Source organism: Phascolarctos cinereus, unplaced genomic scaffold (assembly GCF_003287225.1).
Source record: "Phascolarctos cinereus isolate Bilbo 61053 unplaced genomic scaffold, phaCin_HiC Scaffold_4;HRSCAF=312, whole genome shotgun sequence".
NCBI lineage: Eukaryota > Metazoa > Chordata > Mammalia > Diprotodontia > Phascolarctidae > Phascolarctos > Phascolarctos cinereus.
This window is the reverse complement of record NW_027555847.1, coordinates 725,941,193-725,965,892: the sequence shown is the minus strand read 5'-3', so window position 1 is coordinate 725,965,892 and position 24,700 is coordinate 725,941,193. Positions and strand designations below refer to the sequence as shown.

Here is a 24,700-nt window from a genome sequence, read left to right as displayed (position 1 = left end):
AGAGTAATAATTTTGTTTCCTTCTTTCTTTTTTTAAATTAACCAATGGTTTGTCAATTTTGTGGTGGTTTTTTTCTCCCGTAAAACCAGCTCCTAGTTTTATTTATTATGGGTCAGACAGATGGCTCAGTGGATAGAGCACCAATCCTGGAATCAGGAGGACCTGAATTCAGATTTGGCCTCAAACACTTGCTGTGTGACCATGGACAAGTAACTCAACTCTGCTTGCCTCAGTTTCCTTATTTGTAAAATGAGCTGGAGAAGGAAATAGCAAACCTTTCTAGTAGCTTTGCCAAGAAAACATTTTATTTACTAGTTCAATGATTGTTATTTATTTACAATTTTATTAACCTCTCCTTTGATTTTCAAGATTTCCATTAATTGGGGGTTTTAAATTTGTTCTTTTTCTAGTTTTTTAGTTGCATAGTTCATTGATCTGCTCGTTCTCTATTTTATTTTTTTAACTATTTATTTATTTATTTATTTTTAGCTTTCAGCATTCACTTCCATAAGATTTTGCGTTTTAAATTTTCTCCACCTCCCAAGACGGCATGCAGTCTGATATAGGCTATTTTCACATTAGTCATGCTGTAAAGAAGAATTAGAAACAATGGGAGGAACCATGAGAAAGAAGAACCAAACGAAAAGGAAGGAAAAAAAGAGAAAGCAAATAGTGCGCTTCCATCTGCATTCAGCCTCCATGATTCTTTCTCGGGATGTGGATAGTATTTTCCATCATGAGTCTTTTGGAGTTGTCCTACGTGCTTGCATTGCTGCGAAGAGCCAAGTCTATCAAAGTCAGTCATTGCACAGCATGGCTGTTACTGTGTTAGATGTTCTCCTGGTTCTGCTCATTTCACTCTGCATCTATTCATTCAGGTCTATCCAGGTTTTTCTGAAGTCTGCATGCTCATCATTTCTTATAGCACAACTGTATTCCATTACATTCATACACCACAATTTGTTGAAGTATTCCCTCAATTTCCAATTCTTTGCCACCACAAAAAGAACTGCTATAAATATTTTTGTACATGTGGGTCCTTTTCCCATTTGTATGATCTCTTTGGGATATAGCCCTAGAAGTGCTATTGCTGGGTCAAAGGGTATGCATAATTTTATCGCCCTTTGGGCATAGCTCCAAATTGCTCTCCAGAATGGTTGGATCAGTTTACAACTCCACCAACGATGCATTAGTGTTCCAGTTTTCCCACATCTTCTCTCACATTTATCATTTTCCGTTTTGTCATGTTGGCCAATCTGATAGGTGTGAGGTGGTACTTCAGAGCCGTTTTGATTTGCATTTCTCTAATCAATAGTGATTTGGGACATTTTTTCATATGACTACAGATAGCTTTAATTTCTTCATCTTGAAAACTGCCTGTTCATATCCTTTGACCATTTATTAGTTGGGGAATGATTTGTATTCTTATAAATTTGACTCAGGTCTCTAGATATTTTAGAAATGAGGCCTTTATCAGAGGCATTGGCTGTAAAAATTGTTCCCCAGCTTTCTGCTTCCCTTCTAATCTTGTTTGCATTATCTTTGTTTGTGCAAAAACTTTTCAATTTAATGTAATCAAAATCATCCAATTTGCATTTCATGATGTTCTCTATCTCTTGTTTGGTCATAAATTCATCTGTTTTCCATAAATCTGGCAGGTGAACTATTCCTTGCTCTCCTAGTTTGCTTGTAGTATCTGTCTTTATATCTAAATCATGTACTCATTTTGACTTTGTCTTGGTATATGCTGTGATATTTTGGTCTATGCCTAGTTTCTGCCACAGTCTTTTCCAGCTTTCCCAGCATTTTTTGTCAAATAGTGAGTTTTTTTTCCCCAGGAGCTGTAGTCTTTGGATTTATCAAATAGTAGATGACTGTAGTCATCGACTGTTGTGTTTTGCATACCTCACCTGTTCCACTGATCCACCATTCTGTTTCTTAGCCAGTACCAAGTAATTTTGATGATTGCTGCTTTATAATGCAATTTAAGATTTGGTATAGGTAGGCCACCTTCCCTTGCATTTCTTTTCATTAGTTCCCTTGATATTCTGGACCTTTTATTCTTCCAGATGAATTTGGTTGTTTCTTCTATCTCTATAAAATATTTTTTGGTAGTTTGATTGGTATGGCACTGAATAAGTAAGTTAATTTAGATAGAATAATCATTTTTATTATATTAGCTCAGCCTACCCATGAACAACTGATATTTTTCCAATTATTTAGATCTGATTTTATTGTGTGAACAGTGTTTTGTAATTGTGTTCATATAGTTCCTGAGTTTTCGGCAGGTAGACTCCCAAATATTTTAAAGTGTCTACAGTAACATTAAATGGAATTTCTCTTTATATCTCTTGCTGTTGGGCTTTGTTAGTAATATGTAGAAATGCCGATAATTTATGTGGATTTATTTTATATCCTGCAACTTTGCTAAATTTGTTTATTACTTCAAGTAATTTTTTACTTGGTTCTCTAGGATTCTCTAAGTATACCATCATATCATCTGCAAAGAGTGATAGTTTTGTTTCTTCTTTGCCTATTCTAATACCTTTAAGTTTTTTTTCTATTATTGCTAAAGCTAACGTTTCTAGTGCCATATTAGAAATGCTTCTGGTTTGTCCCCATTATATATGATGCTTACTGATGGTTTTGGATTCTTTCTCTATTTTATTGATGTGAGCATTTAGAGATTGTTTCTATGATGTGTTCTTTGACCTATTCATTCTTTAGGATTAGATTATTTCGTTTCCAATTAGTTTTTAATCTCTGCTTCCAAGTTTCTTTATTGAATGTAATTTTTATTTCAAAAAAGGTTCATTTAGCATTTCTTCTTTTCTCTGTTTGTTTGTCAGGTCTTGTGAATGTGCCGTGTGCCATTCTTAAGCTCTTCAGGGCATGTCGGGCGCCCTCTGTGGGCCTTGATGACACCAGGATTCACATGCGTCACCTCCTGTATTTAAATGTCATCAGTGTGTCCTTGCTTAGTCTGCTGTCACTGTTCATTCACGTGGGCCTCTTGGTGTCTCTCTGGCCTCTTGTGTTTGAGCTTCAGAGGTTCCCCACAGCGCTAGGCATTTCATCGGGAGTGCTTGGAAGTCCTCTGTTTCCTTAAAGGTCCATGGCCCCCCATAGCATTATACTGGGTTTTGCCGAGTTCATTCTTCTTGGCTTTTCCTCACATTCTTTGTCTTCTGAAGTATCCTGTTCCACATTCTCTGCTCCTTCATAGTAGTGGCCGTTAAGTCCCACATGGTCTGGACTGTGGCTCCTCGGGACTTGAATTCTTTCTTTCTGGCTGTGTGCAATATTTTTCCTTGACCAGGAAACTCTGGATTTTGGCTATAATGTTCCTAGGAGCTTTCATTTGGAGATTTTTTTTTTTTAGGAGGTGACCAGAGGATTTTATTTCTACTTTGCCCTCTAGATCTGGACGGTTTTTTTTTTTCAGTGTTTTGACTTTGTTCTGGTATTTCTTGTTGCCTCAGGATTCGCTGGTTTCTATTTGGTCCATTTCTGATTTTCAGGGAGTTTGTTGCCTGGGCAGGGTTTTGTATCTCTTGTGCCAAGCTGTTGATTCCCTTTCCAGTTCTTTCTTCTATAGCTCTCAGTGTTTCCAGTTTTTTTCTTCGAGTACTCTGATTTCATTTATAAAAACATTTTTTAAACATTTTTTTTCCTCTCCTGCAACTTTCTCAGGCAGTTCAGTTGAGTATGTTCTTCACTGAGGCTTTACTTGCTTGCTCAGTCTTCTGGTCTACTTTCCAACCTCAGACTTGATATTCAGCCTGGACTCTGTGGCACTTCTGGAGCGAAGATCTGAGCCGGTCCTACTCTAATGTTGATGGTATTAACTGTTGTGTTATCCCAGAGTCTCACGGACAGGCTGGAGACCTGCCAGTTTTTGGTGCAGTCACCACGGTGGTCTCATCTGGGGCAGAGCTCTGCAGAGTAGGCTGATGATGGACGCTCCCTGTGAGCCAGCTGGAAAACTCTGCTGATTCAGAGCAGCAGACATGTAGGCTTCTGTTTGGTCTGACACTCCTCCTTGGCTCTTCCTTTGCAGGCTGGGCCTCTGCTCTGGGCCTCTGCTGCTGGCTGCTAAACTTGGTCCTTTCCCCATGCACCACCCGGGGCCTCCGTACCCGGGGAGGCTGCTGCCACACCCAGTCTCCCTAGAGTCGTGGACCTGGAACTGAGTGGTGTGTGACAAAGATCCCAGTTTGCACCTGTCGCCATTGCAGTATTCCTGTATGGGTCTGTGGGTGCCCCAGGAGAGGGGTCTAGGACATCCTGCTCTGGATGCCAGAGTGCTCAGGGTGCCTGCTTTTGACCCCGAGCCTTTCCCTAGCATCCCCAGAGTTCCCTTCTGTCTCCCTATGCCGACCTGGACCGGACAAATGACCCCTAGGACCTTTTCTGGATGTTCCCATCAGGATTTGGTCTGGTGCGTTTTCTAGGACTGTTGGAGGAGTTTTGTGGGCAGTAGTGAGCCCTGTTGCTTCCCACCGCTCTGCCATCTTAGTGTACCCAGGAGCTCAGTTTTGGACAAGTCAAATCGAGGATATCTTTAGTGGATCCAGCTTGAGATGTCCATTAGGCAGTTGGAGATACGAGACAAAGGGCAGGAGAAAGCTCAGCGCTGAGTGAGTAGATCTGAGAATCCTCAGCCTAGAGTGACAGTTGAATTCAGAGGCTGGTGAGGTTACCAAGTGAAACTTGTAGAGAGGAGGAGCCAGGACAGAGCTCTGTGGGACCCCAAGGCTACTGGGCATGATCCTGATGGAGAACCAGCAAGGGAAGTGGAGAAGGAGTGGTCTGACGAGGCGGAGGAGGAGCAGGGGAGTCTAGAGAAAAGGGGATCAGGAAGAAGAGATTGATGGACAGTGTCGAAGGCTGCAGAGAGGCCATCAGATGGACGGTTAGGAGAGTGTTGGTCACTTTGGAGGGAGAGCTTTAGGTTGAAGGATGAGGTTGGAAGCCAGAGTGTGGAGAGTTAGAAAAAAGTGAGAGGAAAGAAAATGGAGGAGCTGATTGCAATCCCAGGCTCCCAGGAGACAGGGAGAGATTAAAGATGAAGGAGGGGGAGGATGGGGCAGGGCAGCATGCTGGAGAAGACAGGATGGAAGGCAGAGGGCTTGGCCTGGGCGACAAGGGCCGCCTCGTCCCTTGAGACAAGAGTGAAGGAGGATGTAGTGGGGGACACGTCTGGGCGGTATGAGAGGGGGAGGAAGGGGAGCACGGGAGGATTGGGAAAGGATGTCAGGGTTTGTAAACGGTGTCCTAGCGGTTGGCCCGGTGAGTCAGGTGGCGTGGTGGTGTGGTTCTGTCTGTCGGCTGGGCCTAGGGCTGTCTCGTGACCGGTCTCTGTGCCTTCTGCAGCCCACCCCTCCGCCGCCTCCTGTGCCGCCCACCAAGCAGCAGTACCTGTGCCAGCCCCTCTTGGACGCGGTTCTTGCCAACATCCGTTCCCCGGTCTTCAACCATTCCCTGTACCGCACGTTCGTGCCGGCCATGGAGGCCATCCACGGCCCTCCCATCACGTATGTACTGGGGAGTCCTGGGGTGGGGACCCCCTCTGAGTCCTGAACCTTGTGTTGGGGACAAGGCGGGGTGGGGCTGGGCCGGCCTGCACCGTCCCCCGGGCGCTGTCCCCCCACCTTCTTCCAGCCGGCAATTGGAATGAATTTCCCTCAGAGCTCCGGTCATCTCCCCTCGGAAACGTAAATATGAGGATGATGAAAAGCAGACCATCCCCAATGTGTTACAAGGAGAAGTGGCCCGACTGAATCCGAAATTCTTGGTGAACCTGAACCCCTCCCATTGCAGTAACAACGGCACTGTACATCTCATCTGTAAGCTGGGTGAGTCCTCCCCAGGTCCTCTGGGTGTTCTCCTGGAGGAGGGGGAGGAGGCGGTGGCAGACATGGGCAGTGGGGTCAGGCTCAAGTAGAAATGGGCTGCTGATCTCTGTTTTGAAATGTAATGTTACCTGTGTCTTACTGCATTTTTTTGTTATGTATTTCCCATTTACATTGAGCCATCAGTCAGCACTTCCACATTGGAGGGCCGTGTCCCAGCTTGGGAGGGACCTGTGTAACTTCCTGGAGGGCTTGGCTCTTAGACTTCTCATGGGAAGCCACAGGGGCTGACCACACTATCTAAAGGCTCCCAGATGTGGGAGGGCCTCCCAGAGAGACAAGAGGCCCCTGGCACCTGTAGGCCCTGGGGCAGGGCAGCTCTGGCGGGCAAGGAGCAGGTCCCCAGGCTAAGGGTCTAAGCCAGGCTCCTGAAGCTGCAACTCGACTCTTCTGCTTCCACTGCTGGCCTCACGAGAGACAGAACTCCGTGTCCCGGGGAGCCCGTCAGAGAAGGCCATGGCAGTTGGGTGGGAGGGCTCATTTCAGGTGGGCAGCGTGCACAAAGTGGAGACGAGGGGCCTCCGAGGGCCCCTTCCAGCTCTGGAGTCTTCCATTAGATGTGCTGTCCTAGTGGCTTTATTTTGGTAGCTTTGCATTCAGGCTGCAGCTTCCCCAGAGGAGATGGAAGAATGGGAGTGTTGCTGAGATGTCTTTTTTTAAATCATAGATTTTTTTACTTGATTTCCTTCTGAATCCCTCCCCCCTCTTCTGTCCCAGAAAGCCATCTCTTAGAACACGTTTTTTTTTTTTTATGTAACAAAAGGGGAAAATGCCATAAAACCAATCAACACATCCAAAAAAGTTCTGCTATTATATGTGGTGTGGGCCCCTGCCCCCTTGCAGTGAAACAGAAGGAAGTGTCTTCTGGTAGCTCTTCTTGGGGGACAAGTTACAGCTGCTGGTGAACCATCTCTGTGGGGGGGAGGCAAAGGCCCTGGAGAAAGGGACCCCCCAGACAGCCCGCCTTGGGCCAGGAGGCGGTGCGGTGCAGCGGGAAGCCAGCCCCGGCTCGGCCCTGTTGGGACTAGCCAGCGTCTTGTATCGTGTGCAGATGACAAGAACCTCCCCAGCGTCCCGCCGCTGGAGCTCAGTGTTCCCGCAGACTACCCGGCCCAGAGCCCTCTGTGGATAGACAGGCACTGGCAATACGGTACGTCCATCCGCTGAAGCTCATGGGTCCGGAAAGGGAGGGGGGCTGGGGCAGGGACCCGCGGGGCCTGCTGAGCACGGGGTGTTGTGGGTGACGATGTTGCTGCCGTCTGCCGTCCTCCTCGGGCTCAGCAGATTCCTGGGGCTGAGAGGTGGGTACCAGGAGCTTGGTGGTCTGTTTATGCTTCTTCAGCACTGGTGCTGGGGGAGGAGGAATCCCGAGGAAGTGAAAAGGGGCCATCTCCTGCCTTGGGCAGCTTGACCTGGCCGGGGATCTCAACCCTTTGGGGGGCCACGGACAGATTGGAAATAAATGGATGGGAAATCAATTGCGTTTGTTTTGTCTAACTAGAATTTAGCATCTCCTTCTATTGTGAAATTGTTAAAAACATTCCAAGGAGCAGTTGACAGGCCTCCCTGATGACCAGAGTGATTCATGGCACAAGGTGGCTAATGAGCCCCACCTTCTTGAGATGGGATGTGCCCGCTCGGCCGGCCGGAGAGCAGGGACAGACTGCCGTTGGCTCAAGCGGTCTTTCGCCTGGACTCGTCAGTCCTCCCCGAGGTCACTTTCCTCTCTTGACATCCCGTGACCTCCAGGGGTGTGATCAGCCAGTGCCTCGGGTCAGAGGATGAGATGAGGCGGGGCTGTAGCAGTCAGAGAAGACTTCTTGGGGGGAGGTGCTTCTTAGTCATGGAGACCAGAGAGGCAGAGATGGTCAGGGCTGGAAGGGACCTTGGAGAGCTTCTGGGCCAACACCCCTCATTCGGCAGAGCCGGAGACCGCCAGAGAGGGACTCGCTTGGCTAGGTCTGGATCTCAGAGGAGGCTGTGAGCTCTGGCTTTAGAGGGGGATGTGGATGGACTCGGATGACCCGAGGGAAGGTGGTGAGCGAGCCAGGATGTTTGCTGGGCACTGGCATTCACTGCTGGGTGGAGAGATGCTGTAGGGCCTAGACAGCCCATGACAGTAACATGTGAAGGACAGCTGGAGAGGAGTGTGGAGTCAGACCTGTGCCATTAAGATGGTCCTGGGTGGGGGAGAGTCAGGAGGACAGCTGAGAGAAGTCCCAAAGGCAGAGCCTCCCTGGGGGGCTAACTGGAAGCTACAAGGCTGGTCCTGAGGGACAGCGTGGAGCTGGCGGCCCCCTCCTCCTCTGTCCTCACTGCCCGCGTGAGGTCAGCCCTTACCTTTGTTTCCTTTCCAGAAGCCAACCCATTCCTTCAGTCTGTGCATCAGTACATGACTTCCAAGCTGCTTCAGCTCCCCGACAAGCATTCAGTCACTGCTCTCCTCAACACGTGGGCGCAGAGTATCCGGCAGGCCTGCCTCTCAGCTGCGTAGCCCTCTCCCCTCCAGCCGGGCCAGACCTCAGCGGGAGGAGCCTCGTGGTGGTGGTGGCCAGGTGGAGCTCACCGGAGAGCCCGGCCAGTAGATTTAGCCTCCCCCATCCCCTCCTGCCTTTGTACCACTCGCCTGGCATCGAGACTCGTTTCTGCAGGCTGTGTAATTGTTTGTGAACGGCTGTCTTAGGGAGGGACTTGACCGGTCCCCTTGTAGACCCCCGCCCAGGAGTCACTCACTCCCCCAGGGCGACGGCCTCCATATTGTCACCTGATGGTTTCTTCTCAGCCTCCCCGCTGCTGTCCCCCTGCTGAGCCCCGCTGGGGCACCTGGCCCCAACATCCTCTCTGGCTTCCACATCCCTGCTTGTTGAGAAAAGGGGGAGCTCAGGGCTGGATGGCTCTTCTCCCACGCTAGATTACAGATCCATGTGGCTGCAGCAGAGGAAGTTCAGAACATGGGAAGCTTCCCTTTCTGTTTAATTCTTTCCTCCTCACGTGGAGGCAGCTAAGAAAGCAGGTTCTGAGAGGTCCTCTGAATGCAGCCTCCTTCCTTGGCTTGGTAGTCGTGGTCCCAAGGCCCCTTCCCGCTGGGCCAGGGAGCCTCCCACGGCATCTGGCCTGGACCCCCACCTCCCGTCACACTGGGCTGTCACTAGCCTCCCCCTTTCTTGGGCCCTGTCATGAGGTCTCTGCTGGTTGTCCTGCAGTCAGAGGCGGCCACCTTCCAATCCATCCCCACCTGCCTGCTTATTTTCTGGAAAGCCAAATTTGAGTCCACTCATGACTCTTCATTGACTCCTGGGGTTGTCACTGGCTTCCCCCGGGATGTAGTGGCAGAGCTCAGGACCGGGAACGTGAAACATGGAGAGATGGGAGCCAGGCTTCTCAACCAAGGAAGAATCTGCTCCCTTCCCCCAACTGAGCTTTGGGATCCCAGGCACTGGCTCCTCCCTGAAAGAGTCCCTTCCGGGACCTCCCTCGAGGCTGCCACATGGGCAGCCCCTGCCAAAGAGTGGGGGTGGGGCCTCAGGCGGGGCATGCTGACTGAGGGGGAGGGGCAACATTTTGTACACACACACTTATATATTATTTGTGGTTCTTTGGATTATTATAATAAATTTATTCCTGTGTTTGACACGAAGTGATTTTCACTCATTTTTGACATAACCAGGCACCAGAATGGTGGCCACCCCATCACTTAGCTCACAGGATGGTCACTCACCGTTTGATTTCATAAAGTCATTAATGCCCAAATACAGGCAGCTCCTTTGTTGCCCTCTAGTCCAGAAACGAAAGAGTGGAAAAAGCCTCTGTCACCAACTTCACATGGGACCATGGGAAAGTCGGCCGGGGCTCGGCCTGGATGACCTCGCGTCTAGAGTGGTCACTGGTAGACTTTCCAAAATCACACAAAGGGCATGGACGTCCTCATCCCCATCTTGTGATTCACCAGCGCCTGCCCCCTGGTTGACCAACTCACAGCTCCCTTGACAGCGGGGGCACCAGCAGGCCTCCAGACTTGACCGTTCCCATCCCCTGCCTCTCTGCCAGTTTTCTGAGTGTGAGCTGGGGCCTGGGGATTTGGGGTTACCTTTTTCTTTTTTTTTTTTTTAATTTTGAACTTTTAGTTTTCAGCATTCACTTCCATAAGCTTTTGAGTTCCAAACTGTCTCCTTCCTCCCCTCCCCCGTCCCCAAGACAGCATGCAATCTGATATAGGCTCTACTTAAACATTCAGCTGAAAACATATTTTCACATCAGTTATATTGTAAAGAAAAATTAGAACCAGTGGGAGAAACGAGAAAGAAGAAACAAAACAGAAGAAAAAAGAGCAAACAGTGTGCTTTGATCTGCATTCCAGCTCATGAGACTTTTGGAGACTCTTAGATGCTCGAGTCGCTGACAAGGGCTAAGTCTGTCACTCAGTCATCGCACAGCATGGCTTTACTGTGCACCGTAGTTACCTTTTTCTTATTACTGACTTGGAGTATTTCTTCCTGTGGTTTTACAAGAAAGCGCATGGAGATAGTGGAACAACCACCCCCTCTTTTGAGACTAATTTCACCTGACTCCGTCCCCCCCACTCTTGTACCCCAGCAGACTGGCTGCTCGGGGGCTGCCTCTCCCCACTCTGGCCTTTGCAAGGCTGCTCTTCGCCCACTCGTCCCAAGTCCCCTTCCTCCATGAGGCCTTTCGAGATGCCCCTGGGGAGCTCACTTTTGTATTGGCACGTGTAGGACCGCCCAAGTGGTTTTCTCCCCATCCATTATAAGCTGCTCACAGGAAGGGGCCATTGCCCTCCGGTCTTTGTATCAGTGGATCCTGACAGTTGGGGCAGCTAGGAGTGCCATAGTGGATAGAGTGCCAGGCCTGGAGTCCAAAGAGTCATCTTCATGAGTTCAAATCTGGCCTCGGACACCGACTAGCTGGGTGACCCTGGGCAAGTCACTTAGCCCGGTGGGCCTCAGTTTCCTCATCTGTAAATAAAATAAGCTGGAGAAAAAAATGGGAAACCACTCCAGTATGTCTGCCAAGAAAACTCCAAATGGGGTCACAGAGTCAGACACAACAAAAACAAAACAACACCCTGGCACGGGGCCTCGTATCTAGACGTTCGACTAAATTCGTCCTTCAGGAACATAACCGTCCGGTTCAGAGAGAGGAAGGGGAGAAAAGCAAAAGGAAGACCCTCTTTGTAAGAGGTAGTTTGTGTGGTCAGGAAGAGCGAGGTCAAGTAGGAAGAATGCCACGGAGTAACCTCCAGACATTGCCTCTTGGAAAAAAGGGGCCACCCAAGTCTACACTCAGAACCACTGGCGATGGGCAAGAGCCCCGGGGCCTGGACTGCCCTCCGTGGGCTCCCCAGACCTGCTCGTCAGTTGGGCCTGGTAAAACTGCCCAACTCTGTAAAGCCGGGTGAGGGGTCTAGAAAGAGGCATAGGGAGGCTCTCCTGATAGGTTCAGTTGATCAGGGTGGCTTGGTGCAGCCAAAAGGTGCTCCCCTAAAAATCAAACTCTTTGGATGGGAAGAAAAAAAAAATGTCCCAGGAGCTGAGGAAGAAGTCTAACAGACCGGAGCCACTGGCCAGAGTTGCCCCATATTTAAGAATGGCTCTGATGGAGTATCCCCCTGCCTGAGTAGCCATTACCTCATGCCCTCCTTGGGCCGGGATGACAGGCTGGATATGTGGCCGAGTTGCACCCCAGACCTGTCTAGCCTGCCTGGACCATGACAGGGGCTTTCAAAAATGTTTTTGATTCCACCTTCTGGTTTTATACCGGCCACATTAAAGAGTGACCTATGGCCGACCTTCACACGGTTGTATAAACGGGAGCTCTAGGGGTCAACTTGGGGGCACAGCTCCTGACGGTCAGCAGGGCAGGCCTGCCTGGACCTGGGGATGCCAGAGTCCATGGTGGAAGCAGGGGCACCCCCCAGAACTTAAGACCAATTCATGAAGTGGCTTATGAAGGAACACAACACGAGGAATGTAGATAAAGATTTAACTCAACAGTCTAGCTGGTAGGGAAAAAGTAATTTCCTAATTCATTTTTATGTGAGCATGTGTTTTGGGGAAAATGGCAGCAGTCTGACTGATGAGGCCAAGAAGGAAGCGTTGACACCATCTCATTGACGAGAACTTGATGGTCAGAGGTCAAGGCGAGAAGCGCTGCTGATGACCTGACCTTGCAAGGCATCTGCTCAGGCTGCCGCCCCCACGTGCTTGTGGTCCCACTCCCGCTCCCACTCCCTGGTCCCCCGTCCGCACCAGCCTGGTGCCGTCTACAGGACCGTGCGGTGGAGACGGCGGCTCTGGATAGCCTGCATTCTCTTCTGTCTCTCGGCAAAGCTATTTCTCAAGGTCTGCTTCAGGGCGGGCAGGACTGCTCTCTCTGCCCCAGGTATTGGGGCTAGGATCAAACTGAATGAGGAGAACAGAACCGTGTCACTGGCATGGTCAGTCTGGCTGCTTCAGTGAGGCCAGAGCTGGCAGTGGGCAGCCCTGCCTGACCTCCACCTGCCTTACTGGGGCCTTCCTCACTGAGGGGCCGGAGTTAGAGCTAACTGTCTTGTTAGCGCCGCCAGGGAATCGGGCCCATGAACGGACGAGGAGAGATGGGACCAGCCATGCCAGGCTTTCTCATGGAAGAGGTGGAGGCCTCAGCGAGGCCCGAGACAGGACATCTGCCCATGCAGAGCATCTCTGATGCTGCATAAGCCAGTTGCTTACCATTTTTTGGCTGCACTCTTAACAGCAACTTTGGGAAACTGCATACCTTCCTGATGCCTGAGTGAAGAAAATGTCTGCCCTAAGAGAGATTTGGGGCAAGCTGGAGAAAGCGGATGGCCATGTGAGCAGTGCTGACCCCAACAGGCCCGGGCAGAGCCCCAGGGCCCACCTGCACCTCATGCCTACATCACCATAATAGCCCACAAATCAGTGCCCAATTCCCCTCTGATGCAGGTGGCCAGGTGCTTGTCGGATAGTAAGCCGGGGAAGAGCCGTGTTTCATCCACAGGGAGTTTCTTTACCATGAAGGGCTTGGTTTCCCATTCTGTGCGCCTTGTACCCACACATTTTATACATATACTTGGGGCTCTTTCTGGGCTTCTATCCTGTGAGGCTCCATCCCCAGGAGAAGGATCCTATCCTTGTGACCTTTGGAGAGGGAAGATTCCCCACCCCACCCCTCCAAGAGGGAGGCCGAAGTGGGGATGCATCCCCTAGCGCAGCCTGGCTTCGCTCCTGCCGCTTCAAGGGTGTATCGGGAACCCAATGGCCAAGTCTTTGCTGGCCTGCCTCTCAACCCCCTGTACCTGGCACAGGACCCTGCAGAGAACACACACTGATGGGTGTTATTTTTTTTTCTCCCAATGCCCTCCTTTTGAGAAAAGACAAAAGAGACAGGCAGGTCATGTCTAGTTCAGGGCAGGCCCCTGCCCCTCCTCCGCCAGGCCTCTTACTTGGAACGGTTGGCCGAAGGGCCTTCGGCTGCCTGTCGGGTGCTGTCTTCCAGGACGGACTTCAGGTGTTGCAGCTGAAGGACATGGACAGAAAGGCCGCTGAGGGCACGCTCTGCACGGCCACGCCCCTGCTGGATGCCCCAGCATTGCTCTCCCATGGCCAGCAGGGTGGGGGCTCACCTCTTGCGCCTGCAGGTGGTTGGCATTCCACAGCTGCCGAATGACCAGCTCACACTGCTGAAGAGTGGACAGCTTCCGCGTGTGTGGGGGGAGCTTCGGCGAGGATGTAACCCCCAGGATGTGTTTGAGCTGGGGCTGGCAGGACATCATGGGGATCAGCATGGAGGGCGACGCTTCCGTGTCTTCTGCTCTAAAACACGACAACAGACAAAGGGCATGTTTCCAGTTGGTGCAGGCGGCACCTCTTCTCAGACAAGCGCCACCCGGGGCGTCGGAGGGTCTCCGTATATCTGGAAAGCCAGATGCTGAATGCAGAAATGCAAGCCCCTCCCCTTTGTAGACCTCCCCAGATTCTCCAGGTACATCCCCTATTAGACTGGGAGCTCCTTGTGGGCAGGCACTGCCTTTTACCTTTCTCTGTGTCCCCAGTGTGGCACAGTGCCTGGCACAAAGGAGGCACTCAATAAATGCTTATGGACCGAGGAGAAATTTGGGAGAATTTGAGAAAAGGTTAAGGAGAAGACCTCAGTCTTATTTTATAAATTATTTGTTCTCTCTCTTTATGGCAAAACTCCTGGAAAAGGCCATCTACACTAGTGGCCTCCTCTCTATCGCCTTTCCTTTAATCCCTTACAGTCTGGCTTCCAAACTCATCATTCCACTGAAGCTGCTCTCTCCAAAGCAACCGATGATCTAGATGCCAAATCCAGTGGCCTTTTCTCCATCCTCCTCCTCGGCCTCTCTGCAGCCTTGGGCACTGTCCATCCCTCCCTCCTCCCTGAGTCTCTCCTGGTTTTCCTCCCCACTCTGACTTTGGCTCCTTCTGGGTCTACCTTGATGGACCCTCCTCCAGATCATGCCCTCTAACCACAGATGCCCCTCAGGGCTCTGTCCTTCTCTTCTCCCTCTACACTGGTGATCTCAGCTCCCTTGGACTTAATTACCATTTCTATGCTGATGACTCTCAGAATTTAGCCTGCCCCAATCTCTGCTGACCTTCACTCTTGCTTCTCAGACATCTCCAACAGGATGTCCAGGAGATGTCTTAACACTCAATCAACTAGGTCCAAAGCTGAGCTCGTTTTCTTTCCCGAAACTCTCCTTCTTCCTACTTTCCCTATTACTATGGAGAGCATCTCCCAGTCCCAGGCTCATAATCCAGGGTCATCCCAGACTCTCTCATTCCCCAAACATCCAATATGGTGCCAGGGGCTCTCAATTTTTCCGCTGTGTCATCTCCCCAATACACGCCCCTCTCTCCTCCAATAGTGCCCCCACCCTGGTACCCTCATCCCCTCACACCTGAACTGTTGCAGTAGCTGCTGGGGGCTGGGGGGAGGTCTGCCTGCTTCATCTCTCCCCTTCCAATCCGTCCTCCAATTTAGCCACCAAAGTGATTTTCCTAAAGTGTAGGGCTGACTGTGTCACCTTGCTCCCTAAGCTGTTCCCTTCCGCCTCTCTGGTCTTCTCACACCTCGTTCCCCAACGTGTACTCTTTGATCCAATCCCCCCGGCCTCCTAGCTGCTCCGTGAACCAGACCCTCCAGCTCCTGGGTCCAGGCATTCTCTCTGGCCATCCCCCAGGCCTGGACTGCTCTCCCTCCTCTGCTCCGACCACTGGCCCGCCTGGCTTCCTGTAAGTGCCGACTAACATCCCGCCTTCTGCAGGAAGCTCTCCCCAGCCCCTTGTCGTTCCAGCGTCTCCCCTCTGTTGATTCTCTCCTGTCTTATCTTGTCCAGAGCTGTTGGTTCATGTGTCTGTTGTCGTCTCTAGACTCCCAGCACTTCGCGCAATTCCTGGCCCCCGTGGTAGGTGTGAAATGTTTGTTGATGGATGGATCTTAAGGAGAAAAAGGACAGAGGAGAAATGACAGAAAGAGGAGGAGGACTAGAGGAGGTAGTTTGTAAGGCGGGGTGGGTAGGAAATGGTCAAGTAAATTTGTGAAAACAAAGTAGTAAGAGGCTAATGAAAGGAAACTAGGTGTAGTGACCAAGTTGGTAGGGGTAATAGTGTATTGTATAAAGGTGTCTAAAATGGCACCCGAGCAGGGCTTTTGTAGAACCCCCAAGTAGGCTTGAAGCTAAGGACCGAGGCCGCCGTATGGACGGCTGGGAAGTGCAGCGACCAGCCCCGAGTGTGAGGGGTCTCTGCTCCCGACACTGCCCAGACACTGCTCTTTGGGAGGCTGAAGGAATGAATGAATGCCTCGACCGAGCAATTGATCCTCGGGTCTGGAGAGGCAGAAGGGAAGGAGATCCCATGGAGAAGGAAGGGAAGGATCACTGCATACCTGGAAGCGAGAACCCAGCATCAGGCTTCTCCCCAAGATGACAGCAAAGGATGCTGAGACAGAAGGAGCCGCTTGTGGTCCAAGGCGCGATGAGGCAAGGGGTCCTCCAGGAAAGAGCTAGGCCCCCGGGGCTGGGCAGGGGGGAGCACACATGCCAAGGCCTAATGGACTTTTATCAAAACAGAACCACCTGTGGGCACAAATTGTGCTGCCAGGAGGCCCCAAAAAAGCCTTCCTGGCCAAGACTGCACACAGCCTCGTGGCCTGGGGTCTTCCTGCCAGCACTCCACCAAAGGCTGGAGAGGCACCAGAGAAGGCTGCATCTGAGAATGGGATTCAGGTTTGTAGACCACGCTCAAGATACAAGAATGGAGGGAGGGAATACGCCTGATAAAGGCCAGTGAGGGGCTTCAAACGGAAGAGGGTCAGAGGGCATGGAGTCCAAAACAGCCCAAGTCTGTCCGTCAAGGAGGAGATCGTAGACAGAAGCCACAGCAGTTGAGAGGCACACAAGTTCACAGGAGAGGAAACTCAATAAGGAAGCCAGTAGAAAAGCCTCATAAAGTTCAGGTGGTAAGCATCTGTGCAGCACCGGGTGCCACGCCTTGTGCTAAGCATTTTACAAATACTGTCTCCATGGATCCTCACAACCACCCTGGGATATCCCCATTTATCGTTGAGGAAACTTTGGAAAACAGGGTAAGTGACTTGCCCAGGGTCACAAAGCTCCTGTCTCAGGCTGGATTTGGACTCGGGTCTTCCTGACTCCAGACTCCAGACTCTGTGCATATAAGGAGGCAACATTTACTTTCAAGGGTAAACACTGAGACACGGTGGGACAGACCCATGGCTAAGATATGGCCCTGGATAGGTAAACTATTCAGAAAAACCAGACGGGTAAAAGTGTGGGAGTAGGGTGGGCTAGCACTGTATATTAGGAAGGTGTAATGATGCAAGGAAATCCTACGAAACCTCTGGGTGAACATCGGTGGAAGCAGGACAGTGTTGTCCTCAGACCACCAGAACAGAAAGGAGGTAAAGAACCAGGCCCCAGCCTGGGCCCCTGGGCTGACCGTCACGGCGACTCCAGCCGTCTCATCCTCCACAGAATCTCTCTCCCTCTACTCAAGGAGAGCAGCTCTTAACTTCCTGACTGGCCATGATGATAATTTTGTGCTTCAGGAGATGGGAAACTAAAACACATTCTATTCTGAATCTGATTCTCACCAAGGAAAAAACCGATAGGTGAGGTGAAAATGATGGGAGCCCGGGGGCGGGGGAGGGGCCTTCCCTCTGCTAGTCTGACCTGCGCCCCAGAGGCGGGGTGCAGAGGTCGGAGGGAGCAGGTGCAGGCTCTCAGGGATTAAAATCTAGACAGGGGATGTCCGCAGAGGAAGGGTGAGAAACTTCATAAGATTCTGGCAACCGAGGGAGACAAATTCTGTCGTGGAGGAAAAATGGCAATGTCTGAAGGGGCCTTGTCCGCTGGCTTTGATCTTGTTTTCAAAGCACATTAGGAGAGGAGAGCTCCAGAGGGCTGATGCAGTCCTAGGAGAAGAGTCCATGGAGTCAAAGGCCAGAACAAAGGGCGCTAAGTGGATCTGTGATTGAGGAAGGCTTTGCTTGTTTATTTTTGGCAAAATGTCAGGGAAAAGCGGAAGAGGAAGGAAAGGCCACACCTGGCTTGGCCTGGGCTGGATGGAACGGTGCCGTCAGCAGAGAGAAGGCGGCTGTCACTCCGTCCTGACGCTGCTTCAGCTTCTCTGCCGAGATGCCCAGATGGCCAAGAGCGAGCATGAGAGAGCAGCAGCTCGCTGTCCTGAGGAATTCAGTCCCCTGGATCAGGGCTGGAAAAAACCAGCCAATGTCACCTCTGAGCCACCGCCAGCGTCTGACGCAGGCAAACATCATTCTCAGTGACATCGGAAAGATCATGGAAGATGGGAAGAGATCCTGCAGGAAGGATCGGAGAAGAGCAAAGAAAGCAAGAGGACAGACAGTGAGCCAGCTATGAGCCGGCGACCGCGACTCTGGCTGACGCCAGAACGATCAGAGGGATGGTCAGTGACCGTGCGGAAGGGGGAGCAGGGCTCCCACAGAGCCCCTGGGGCTGCCTTAGAACCAAGGAATTCCAGATCAGCCTCGTGTCCTTTTTGAACGGTCACAACCCTGGTAGGTCAGGGGATGTTGCAGAGAGAGGGTTACCTCATGCTTGTCTCACAGAAAGGATGGGACAGATGTGGGCTAAGCAGCAGGACAGCTGGTTAGATACACCTTGCAGAAAGGTCGGGTGTTGGTGGTTCGACTGATCTTGGAAGACTCACAGGGGAGGCCCCAGGGAACTGTATGTGGGGCTGGGCTGCTTAGGCTCTCCCTCAGTGACTGTGAATGAAGAAGGCAGGGCCAGGATGTCCTCATCCAGTCCACGGGCAGCACAAAGCTGGACAGAACAGCCAACTCACCGGATGACTGCCAGGATCCACCGAGATCCATAGGCAAGGACACAGGCGTAAATGTGACATCTTATGGTTGCGCTCAAAAAAATCAACTTCACCAGCAGAAGATGGCGAAAGAAAAGTTAGGCCGCATTTAGGGGAAAAAAAGTTTTAGCAAACAGCCAACAGCTAAAGGGACCATGAGCTGTGGTCAAAGCAATGGCCGGCCTGCCCTCTGCTCTGACCAGAGTCCTTGGCTAAGGAAGACACTGTCCCAAGGAGGCCTGAGGACAGCGAGAGGTCTGGAATCCACGTCAAATAAAGATTGATGAAAGCACCTGGGGCTGGGGCAGGGGGCAGTGTGGGAGCTGCCTGCAAGCCTGCTGAAGGACCACAGCCAAGGGGCAGATGAGGCTGGGCCCAGAGTGCACGGGGCTCTTTTTGTCAGATATGGGTTTTACAGCAGCTGCCAAGCTTCCTTCTAGCCCTGAGACTCTGGGATCTTTGTCTTTCCCAAGGACGCTGTTTCAAATCTGGGTTTTCTGACTCCAGACCTAAGAGGCCTTTCCAACCAGTCCCTGAACAGAAAGAGGGGTCCTACATTCATGACTAGGGTTGGGCCACACAGCCAGGAGGGTTCCAGCTCTGTGGCTCTCAGCTCTCTGCTGCAGCAACACAAGCCTGGTCACTCGCCTGGCCCAAGTCCCTCATTTGACAGGAAAGCCCTCGAGGCCTAATGAGGTGCAGAGACCTGCCCGAAGTCACCCAGTGGGCCGGACCCCTCCTCCAACGCCACCCAACCCCGAGGCCGGCTGGATGCCACGTGCCTTCGCTCTCTCTCACAGCTCCTGGCAAGCAAGGCCATCAAGGTAACTGTCACGGCCCACAGTGCCACTGGCCGGACCTTACAGCTAGAAGCCAAGAGCCACAGCTTTGGGCCAGAGACTTCAGGACAAGCCAGCCTCCTCGGCTCCTAGGAGCTTTCCAAATCCCAGGAGCCTCGAGTGGGCAGAACGTGTCTGTGAACAAGGGTCCTCTGCAATGCCCTGCCTAAGAGATGTTACACCAACCACAGGCTCCTCTGAATAAGCTTCCCTTCCACTGTGAAGAGCACTGGGGAGGGTGGAAGACACCTCAGTCCCTGCTCCGGGAGGGGAGGGGGGGTTCAGATGAAGTGAGCAAGGTCTGTCCGCCTCTGCTCCCCATTCCCAGCCCTTCGGGCTTAGCCAGCACCTACCTGGCTGGGCCTTTCTCCATCTTGACGCTGGGGCCCTGCTTCTCTTCTCCGGACTCCCCCACCTCATGTTTCTTTGGGCAGCAAAACAAATGCTTGACTTTGGACGATGAGCAACCTGCGGTCCGAACACGGAGCAAGAGATCAAGTGTCAGGGGTGCTTTTTTAGAAGCCGTCTGGAGGACCTGATGCTGGACCCGGGCCAGAGGCAGCGGGGCAGCTCAGACTGACCCGCTGGTTACAAAGTGTTTTTGTTCTCAGCCCCCACAGAGCAGACCAGGGCTGGGAACACTTGTCTGAAAACTTGCTGGTCGTGGACCAAAGACTTCAGAGCCAGAAGGGTCATCTGGTCCCACCCCTCCTGCCGCTGCCCTAGACAGAACAAGTGTGGGCATGCTGACCTCTGGGTGACGGCAGATTCAATCGAGGGGAACTGCCCTGGTCTGGCAGCCAGCAGCCAGCCAGGGTTCAAACGGGGCTAACCCTTTACTTCGTGACCTCAGGCAAGTGCCTCCCCTCTCTGTGACACGAGGGGACGTGACGAGCCCTGTGTGCTGGGCTGACAGCTGCCTTCTGCTTTTGCTTAGCTCGTGGTCCCTTCCCCGAAAAGGGTTCCCTCTTCTGCCCGTCTGCAGGACTCAGGGTGGGCCAGGGCTGTGCCGCTCCCACCGCTCTACAGCCCCACTAGCAAGTGCTCCCCTGTCCTTTGACTCTCACCTGACGACACCACACCTGAGCTGGACTTGAGAAAATAGGGACTGGAAGAAGCCACGCCTACAAGACAACATTCAGGAGTTAACGCCCCGTGTGGGTGAGGTGGGCTGGTGGCACCACGGAGAAAGAATTGGAGTCTGGAGTCAGGAAAACCCGAGTATGGCCTGGGCAAGCCACTTCATACTGCGCCTCTGTTTGCCTCAGTTTCCTCAAATGTAAAATGGGGATAATAACAGCATCTCCTTCATCAGGTTGTTGTAGGGATCATATCCGTCAGCAGCTCAGCACAGTGCCTGGCACACATTAGGCAAGGCATAAATCTTTATTACCCCCCCCCACTCCCGGAGAGACCCACAAGGCCCCAGGACTGAAAATCAAGATGCCTGAGATTGAGTCCCGAGCTCTGCCACTAATTTACAGTGAGATCTCACACAAGCCACTTCACTCTGGGCCTCAGTTTCTTTTCTGTAAAATGAAAGAGGCCAAACTAGAGGACTGAGCTGCCGGATAGTTTGAAGCTCTGACAATTTGCCAAAAAAAGCCAGCTCTCAGATGGCTCTGACAGCGGCCTCTCCTAGCTCAATCATATGACCCTGTAGAACCTTGTTGAGGTCAGGTGGACCTGAGTTCAAATCCAGCCTCAGACATTTGCCAGCTATGTAGCTCTGGGTAAGTCACTTGACCTCTGCCTCAGTTTCCTCATCTGTAAAATGAAGCTAGTAATAGCACCTATCTCCCAGGGTTGCTGTGAGGATCAAATGAAATGATATATGGGAAAGCACTTATAAACTTTACAATGCCGTATAAAAGTTATTACTAATTATTATTACTGGTTCCTCTGAGTTGTCCTTTCCCCCACAAATCATTCTCAAACTGATTCAAGAATTTCATCATGTGAAGGGATTGTGGAGAGCCTGTACCTGAGCAGAAGTCCCCTGTAGACCGTCAGGGCCCGAGCGGGCGTCCCCTCTACAACGTCAGGACCCGAGCGGACATCTCTAGAACGTCAGGACCTACCTGAGTGGGTGTCCCCTCTAGAAAGTCAGGGCCTGAGCGGGCATCCCCTCTAGAACCTCAGGACTTACTTGACCAGGTGTCCCCTCTAGAACCTCAGGGCCTGAGCGGGCATCCCCTCTAGAACCTCAGGATCTACCTGACCAGGCGTCCCCTCTAGAACCTCAGGGCCCAAGTGGGCGTCCCCTCTAGAACCTCAGGGCCCGAGCGGGCGTCCCCTCTAGGACGTCAGGGCCCGAGCGGGCGTCCCCTCTAGAATGTCAGGGCCTGAGTGGGTGTCCCCTCCAGAACGTCAGGGCCCGAGTGGGCATCCCCTCTAGACCGTCAGGGACAAAGGACATTTCAGCCGTGGCTACGCGATCTCCAGGCAGGGGGAGCCCAGGGTTCCCAGCACACCCCAGTCAGCTGTGGCGCAGCTTTCGTGGAGATGAAGCTTAATTTCCTAGCAAGCTTCAAAGTGCTTCTGCAACTTCTCTCAGGGGAAATTCCTACTTGTCTTCAACAAACATTGAACACCTATGGTATGCAAAGGCCCCAGGCTGGGTGCTGGAGATGAAAGAGGAAAACAAAACATTCCTTGCCTTCCATGAGCAGGGAATTCGATGCTGGAGGGCCAGAGAGTTACAACAATGAGAAAAACAGGTAAGTATGGAGAGAAAGGGAGAGGAGGAGGGAGAAGGGATAAGAGTGGAGAGAGGAGAGATGAGAGGAAGAGGAGGGTGAAGAGAAAAGAGAGGGGGGGAGGAGAAGGGACAGGAAGAGGAGACAGGAAGGAGGAAAGGGAAAGAGGCAGGAAGAGGAGACAGAGAAGGGGCAGAGGGAAGAGGAGAGATCGAAGAGGCTTCACCCCAGAAGTGGCTCCTGAGCTCATCTCAAGCAGGACTGGGAGGTGAAGCTGGCTGCAGGACATTCCAGGGATGGGAGAACAGGTCCCAGATGAACATGCAGCAGGAGGGGGGAGATGTCGTGGGTCCCAAGCCCCAGGATGCGCTCTGCCCCACCTGCCTTCCAGCAGCTCTCCCGCTGCTCACAAACAACACCCCTCGTTCTTGTTTCTGTGTGTTTTATGTTGTGGACACAACCCTTGGAATCCTGAGACTTGGGTTCGAATCCTGCCTTTGCCCCTTCTTAGGGGTGAATAGAGGCATCTGGTGATGCAATAGAGTGCCAGGAGTCAGGAAGCCACAAATGCAATCTGAGCTCAGACGCTCAGCAGATATGACTGTGGGCACGTCACTTCACCTCTGACTGCCTCAGTTTCCTCAGCTGTACAATGGAGGAAATAACATGACCTCCCTCCCTGGGTTGCTGTGAGGGCCAAATGAGATCGTCTTTCTGCCTGGCACACCGGAGGCCCTTAATAAATGTTTCTCCCCTCCCCCACCCCCACATCATTCCCCTCCAGTGAGCTGCGGCTTTTTCCCTGCTAAGACAACAGTACCACTCCGAGCACTCCCTATCTCACAGGACAGGTCAGAGGTCCCAAGTTTTCCTCTGGTTTCCTGGGATACCTAGAACCTGGCTGGGACCCTGGGCTACACTGTCTTCCTCAGCTTCACCTGGTCTCAGGTAGATTCATGCTGTTAACCCTTGATCGGGAGGAGGAGGGCACTGAAACTCATCCTTCCGGGCCTGGCTGGGCTGGTGAGCAAAGGGGGTGCTCTCCAAGCCCCCCCCCCTGCTCTAGATCCAGCACAGTAAGCTCCCTTCAGGTCAGACTGGGGGCCGTACCTTTCCGCTGCAGCTTCTGATTCATTATGAGTTTATAGTGAAGATCTGAAATCAAGCAAAGATAGGGGTGTCTTCTGGCTGCCTTGTCCATCTCCCCCCCAAAGGGGCTTCAAGTGTGGGACCAGCCCCTCATCTCCCAGGCTCAGAATCTCCCCCCAACCGCCGTTGGTCAGAGCAGACTTCAAAGGGCTCAGCAACAGAACAGGCTAAGTTAGAGAAGCTACTTTGGGGGTGTACAATCAAGATGTAAACTTTGGTTTCCTATGAGACAGGCCCTGGTCCAGCGGGCAGGGCACAGTGTAGAACCTAGCTGTGTTCCTCCATTCTAGCCTCCCTCTACCTCAGTTTCCTCACCTGCAAAATGGGGTCGTTGTGAGCACTGTGCTTGGTACATCGTGAAGGGCCAGGTAAGTGCCAGCTGTAACTGTCTGGGGGAGGTCTGGGGTGAGGTGGGGGGGGTCCTAGGTTCTCCAAAGCTATGCACTGGCCCTGAGATTGGTCAGCTGAGCACCAGCCCTCGTGTGAAACATTTCTGGAAGGACTCTGGCTGAGCTTCAGAGCACTGGGAGGCTGGGCAAACAGGGCCAGGGTGGGGAGAGGTGGACTGGGCAGAGTCCAGCCTGGAAGCCACGGGCAGGTTTGGGAAGTGACAAGAGGTCTTCAGGCTCCAACACCGTCATGGCAAGGGAAGGAGGTCCCAGGCCTGGGGAGGAGACGTGGGGTGGGGAGGTCTCCGTACATGGGATCCCTCAGCTGCCCTAATCAACAAGCACCGAATGGCTACGCGCTAGGCTCTGTACTTAGCACTTGGGATTCAGAGAAAGGCAAAAACAGGGTGCCTGCCCTCAAGAAGCTTATAGTCTAACGGTGGAGACAATGTTGGGGGGGGGAGGAAATGTCTATATAAGATAACATGGAGTGTAAATGGATGAAATGGCTCTGGGATGGGGAAGAGAGTGTATGCTTGGCTTGGGGACTCTCCTGCCTGTCAAAGCAACGATAGTCCTTACGTCCAAACGCCAAGATTTGTTTCTTCCTTCCCCACTGGTGGTCACTGGCTTTGGTGCCCAAACTGGTTTTTTTGGTCATTTGCCCCAGGTAGGTTTCTGCGGATTAATCACCATTTCCTCGGGGGTGGCTCTATGGTTTTCCTCCAGTCACCCCCCCCCCAGCCCCTCGGGCGGCCGTCCCCGCGCCCGGCCCAGCACCGACTCTGCACTTTTTCGGCGCTCACCGCGGTTGTCCCGGCGCAGCCGATCCACCTCGGCGTGCAGGCCCAGCAGGGTGTCCGCGTGCTGCTGCTGCACGAACTGCAGGCTCTTCTCCAGGTCCAGCACGCGCTTCTGCAGCTCGGGCGTCCTGGCCAGGCCAGGCAAGGCCGCGGGCGGCGCCATCACCACGGGCGCGGGGCCGATGCCCAGGAGCCCCAGGGTCGGCCCGGGGCTGGTCGGCTGCGGCTGCGGCATCTACACGACCCGCAGCCGGCTCAGGCCGGCCGCCGAACCGGGCCTGCCCACCAGCCCCGGGCCCTCACACGCGGACCACTCGCGGCGCTCGCCCCTGGCCCAGCGGACAGCCTCGCTCCGCACCGCCGGGACCGCTACCGCCCCGGGCCGCTTCGCCCACGTCCCCAGCTCCCTGACGCACCCTGGCGGGCTTCGCGGCCGCAGCGGCCTACTTCGCAGGGGGCCGCCGCGTTACCATGGTCACCGCCCGGCTGAGCA

At 52.6% G+C, this 24,700-nt stretch overlaps 2 protein-coding genes across 6 annotated transcripts in view; one reads left to right on the top strand and one right to left on the bottom strand.

The window, feature by feature from the left end:
• Window positions 1–8,506, top strand: part of MED15 (mediator complex subunit 15) — a 90,821-nt gene extending 82,315 nt beyond the window's left edge. Inside the window, 4 exon segments of the mRNA XM_078154491.1 lie at window positions 5,377–5,537; window positions 5,692–5,858; window positions 6,967–7,065; window positions 8,273–8,506. Coding sequence (XP_078010617.1) covers window positions 5,377–5,537; window positions 5,692–5,858; window positions 6,967–7,065; window positions 8,273–8,409 — 564 coding nt within the window. The 3' untranslated portion in view covers window positions 8,410–8,506.
• Window positions 8,507–10,003: 1,497 nt separating this feature from the next.
• Window positions 10,004–24,700, bottom strand: CCDC74B (coiled-coil domain containing 74B). 5 transcript variants are annotated; one of them, XM_020996672.2, is made up of 8 exons: window positions 24,211–24,700; window positions 22,977–23,021; window positions 20,235–20,291; window positions 19,521–19,635; window positions 13,558–13,747; window positions 13,378–13,451; window positions 12,644–12,700; window positions 10,004–12,334 (listed from the first exon to the last, which is right to left on the bottom strand). In XM_020996672.2, exons 1-8 carry the CDS (start codon window positions 24,440–24,442, stop codon window positions 12,196–12,198), a joined length of 909 nt encoding a protein of 302 aa, XP_020852331.2. In that variant the 5' UTR covers window positions 24,443–24,700; the 3' UTR covers window positions 10,004–12,195. The 5 variants fall into 5 exon arrangements, with proteins under 5 accessions (XP_020852331.2, XP_078010620.1, XP_078010621.1 ...); XM_078154494.1 differs by lacking the exon at window positions 12,644–12,700; XM_078154495.1 differs by lacking the exon at window positions 20,235–20,291.

Coding starts and splice junctions, on each gene's coding strand:
- CCDC74B (XM_020996672.2), bottom strand. CDS start 24,442: ATGCCGCAGCCGCAGCCGACCAGCCCCGGGCCGACCCTGGGGCTCCTG. Junction 19,636..20,234: donor CTCAGGTGTGGTGTCGTCAG/GTGAGAGTCAAA, acceptor TTCGGACCGCAG/GTTGCTCATCGTCCAAAGTC. Junction 12,335..12,643: donor AAGAGTGCAGCCAAAAAATG/GTAAGCAACTGG, acceptor CTCCTCATTCAG/TTTGATCCTAGCCCCAATAC.